Below are 3,551 nucleotides of genomic sequence, written 5' to 3'. Positions count from 1 at the left end.
AATTGATTCAATAAAACTTATGACTTTCGATTGCATAGCGTATTTGTAAGAATTTCTTTATTTTTTTGTACATATAATTGCATAGCGAGGCCGACAAAGATCGAAGGAATCGCTAACTTTCCACTTCGGAATAAGTGTGATAAACGTAGAATTTATCGATTTGAGGATCTGACATGTTTTTAAAAAACTTCAATAGCTTTATTAATGTGTGAGGCCACATCATTTGGCAAAAGGTAGTCGGGAAGTCGTCGGAACCTGGGGCTTTATTATTCAGATACTCATTCTTCAAACGTGATCTCCCGTTTAAGCCACAGATTGTCCTCCACGTCCATTTTTCTATTTTTTGGGTGCATTGGCCATCATCTCGATTCAGAATTTTGTTTAAGTAGGGAGAAGCGCTAATACGTAATCTCCCATCACTCCAACGCCTATCACATGATACTCTGGTACATCATAAACACATCACTCTTTAATTTATATAAAAAAGATACAAAATGTGCATTCAAACCCCTTGAAATTTACACCTTCTAGCTTCTTCAAATCATACACCTTCCAAAGAACCCCCCTCCCCCAAAACCCACCCCCACCCCACCCCACCCCCAAAAAAAAAGAAAATTAATAAACCCCACACACACACAAGAAAAGAACAACTCTGTTCTCCACAATCTAAAAGGATCAGAACCTTATATCATGATGATTCATTGATTTTAACAAATAACACAAGCTTTTGGATTCTCCTCCCTGCTAAGGACATGATAGTACTATGGTATGTATGGATTGTAATTCTTGTAAACTTTTATAAGTTCATCTATTTTTTCATTTTCATCTAATTCCTTTTTCTCATCTTCCTTTTCATCATCATCTTCTTTTGCTGGTCCTACACTTAATAAATCAGCATACCAATTTTTTCTTAATTTCCCCAAAACATTAACTGGATCAACATATCCTATCACTGTTAATGTCTTCTCTCTCATATCAATTGCAATAGATTCTACCCCTGCAAAATAAAAGGTTTTTAACATATTTTCCGCTTAGCCAAAAATATTTACACCCGTTAGCCAACAACAACAATAACAACCCAATATAATCTCACAAGTGGGGTCTAGGGAGGATAAGTGGGGTCTAGGGAGGATAGTGTGTACGCAGACATTACCCCTACCCTAGGGTAGAGAGGCGGTTTCCATAGACCCTCAGCATCCTTCCCTTCAAGAACTTCTTACCTTGCTCTTGGGGTGACTCGAACTCACAGCCTCTTGATTGGAAGTGGAGGGTGCTTACCATCAGAGCAACTCACCTGGTCTAAACACCCGTTAGCCAATATACATATATTATACATTAGTTATGTATGGCCCGTTTGGCCCAGGGCCACGAGACCGGCCCAGGCCTACATATATCGGTTCGTCCTAGCCCGTTTGGACCACGGTCCAGGGCAGTGCCGGTCCAGGACTGGCCCACTTGCCACCCTTATATATATCTACCAGCTATTTTAATTTAGTTAATTTCTCAAATAAAATAAACAAAACAAAACAAATAATGAAATTGATGAATCAAATCCGTTTGATTTTTTTTTTAAAAAAAACATCAAATAAAAGGAGGAAGAAAAAATTGATCAGTCAAACTAGTACCTGGGAGAGCTGATACTACTTTCAATGCTTTTTGTTTGTCTCTTTCATCATATATCTCTAATTTAAAAACCAGTTTCTGCAAGGGACAAAAAATTCCAAATATTGCTAAAGATTGTTGATGACTACGGAAATATTAATTCGTAAGGTCTAATAAAAGGAGAAGGAAATTTGTACCTTCATTTCAGCAGCTGGTGAGTAGAAATGTAGACCAGATAGTAGTTGAAGAATAAACTCTAAGAAATAAATAGATGAGGAAGTAAAATATAGACTTAGAGATGAGGATGAGGATGTTATCACACGTCAATATAATATACTTAAATGATTATTATTTAGTACGTAATGTTTTTCAATTTGCATTTTTTTGGGAAAAAAAAACATTTTGTACGTAGTAGGGAGAGTGAAGACAAATGGAAACGATAAAATAATACTATTACAGAGAAATAATGCAAAAAAAGGGTCAACTTTAAGGTAAGGAGAGGGGAGACTTGATCAACATCTGGAGCAAGGTAATGGATTTTATTGGTCTAAATTAAATATATTAAGATGATTGACGTAGTAAACAAAAGTTGTTGACACTTGACACTGACTTCTTTACGTTATGCTACATTTTCTTTAATGGTAGTCTGTATTAACAGAATTATGATATGAAAAAAGGGCCTTAGATTTGGTGTCTTATACTATATGATATCAGATGATATACAAGTAGTTGCGTCAAATGAACGATTTGTATGCATCCCAAGTGAGGCTCTAAGTAGTCATTACCGTCCAAGTTTTAGCCAAAAATCATAGCCATAATCATCTTCATATCTATAAGTAACTTGTGAGCCAGAAGTGGTGAATAAGATTTAGTCAGTTGGAGTTGGGATTATTGGACTGAGTAAAAGGTTTGAGAGTTTTATTTGGAATCCAAACTATTTAGCAAATGGATTTAAAGGACGAGGATCTAATGGTAAGCACCCTCCACTTTCAACCAAGAGGTTGTGAGTTCGAGTCATCTCAAGAGCAAGGTGGGGGAGTTCTTGGAGGGAAGGATGCCGAGTAGGAGTGTACAAAGGAAACCGGCAAACCGCACCAACCCGATAATCCGAGTCAAACCGATAGAAAAAACCCGATTATGGTTTGGTGTTGGAAAAAAAACCCGAGCATACTTGGTTTGGTTTGGTTTTAACTAAAGAAAGTCAAACCAAACCAACCCGACATTACATATACAGAAATTTTAGATATATTTAATATATAAATATACTCATTGTGATGTAATTTATAAATATTTCTTAAAAATTTCATAATTTTATCTTTTAAGGTATTATTTCAAGGTTGGACTTAGAACTTTTGAATGTTCCAATAAGTTTTATAGCTATTAACATTAGTAAATTAAATAACTCTAGCAAAAGCCCAAACCAAAATCAAATCAATACTAATGTTAACAAAAGACATTCAATTCAATACTACGAACGGGAATGTATTGAATATCTATTTTTTGTTTTGCAATAATTTAGATAAAAATGCATAACCTATTTTATTTTTTCTTTAGCGTTTAGTCATGTAATTAATACTCCCTTATTAGTCTACTTATTTTAGCATGGCTTAGTACTTTTAGATTATGTTTATTTTTATTATGGTTTTTTAATTAGCAATATTTATATTACATAATTTTATTGTCTTTATTGTTGAATATTTAGGATAATGTCATGACACATCTCATATTTTGTATTATTTTCTTGGAAAATACTTTATATAATCGTATCTTATTAGGATTAAAGAAATATTTTGAGCACAATTTGTATGTTTTGTTCTACGAAGATTTTACTGGGAAAAAAAAATTCGAAAAACTCGAATAACCCGAAAACCCGAGAAAAACCGAGAGTGAAAAATCCGAGTTTTATTGGTTTGGTTTGGTCTTTAGATTTAATAACCCAACACAATTGG

At 34.2% G+C, this 3,551-nt stretch overlaps 1 protein-coding gene across 5 annotated transcripts; it reads right to left on the bottom strand.

The window, feature by feature from the left end:
* Nucleotides 1-599: 599 nt before the first annotated feature.
* On the bottom strand, nucleotides 600-1,899 carry LOC104223411 (heavy metal-associated isoprenylated plant protein 39-like). 5 transcript variants are annotated; one of them, XR_011401594.1, is made up of 4 exons: nucleotides 1,800-1,899; nucleotides 1,626-1,701; nucleotides 1,221-1,299; nucleotides 600-997 (listed from the first exon to the last, which is right to left on the bottom strand). XR_011401594.1 is itself a non-coding variant. In XM_009774845.2 (3 exons), the coding sequence occupies exons 1-3, from the start codon at nucleotides 1,803-1,805 to the stop codon at nucleotides 762-764; spliced, it is 318 nt and encodes a 105-aa protein (XP_009773147.1). In that variant the 5' UTR covers nucleotides 1,806-1,899; the 3' UTR covers nucleotides 600-761. The 5 variants fall into 5 exon arrangements, 1 of the variants encoding a protein (XP_009773147.1); XR_011401595.1 differs by having other exon boundaries at nucleotides 1,221-1,294; XR_710089.2 differs by having other exon boundaries at nucleotides 600-1,299.
* Between the last annotated feature and the right edge of the window lie 1,652 nt (nucleotides 1,900-3,551).

The sequence above is a fragment of the Nicotiana sylvestris genome, chromosome 8, assembly GCF_000393655.2.
Source record: "Nicotiana sylvestris chromosome 8, ASM39365v2, whole genome shotgun sequence".
NCBI lineage: Eukaryota > Viridiplantae > Streptophyta > Magnoliopsida > Solanales > Solanaceae > Nicotiana > Nicotiana sylvestris.
This window is presented reverse-complemented; position numbering and strand designations above follow the sequence as displayed.

What these genes read in the sequence shown, in the direction of transcription:
- LOC104223411 (XM_009774845.2), bottom strand. An exon ending in AGTAGTATCAGCTCTCCCAG is followed by an intron (nt 998 to 1,625) that starts GTACTAGTTTGA and finishes TTTATTTTGCAG; the next exon opens with GGGTAGAATCTATTGCAATT.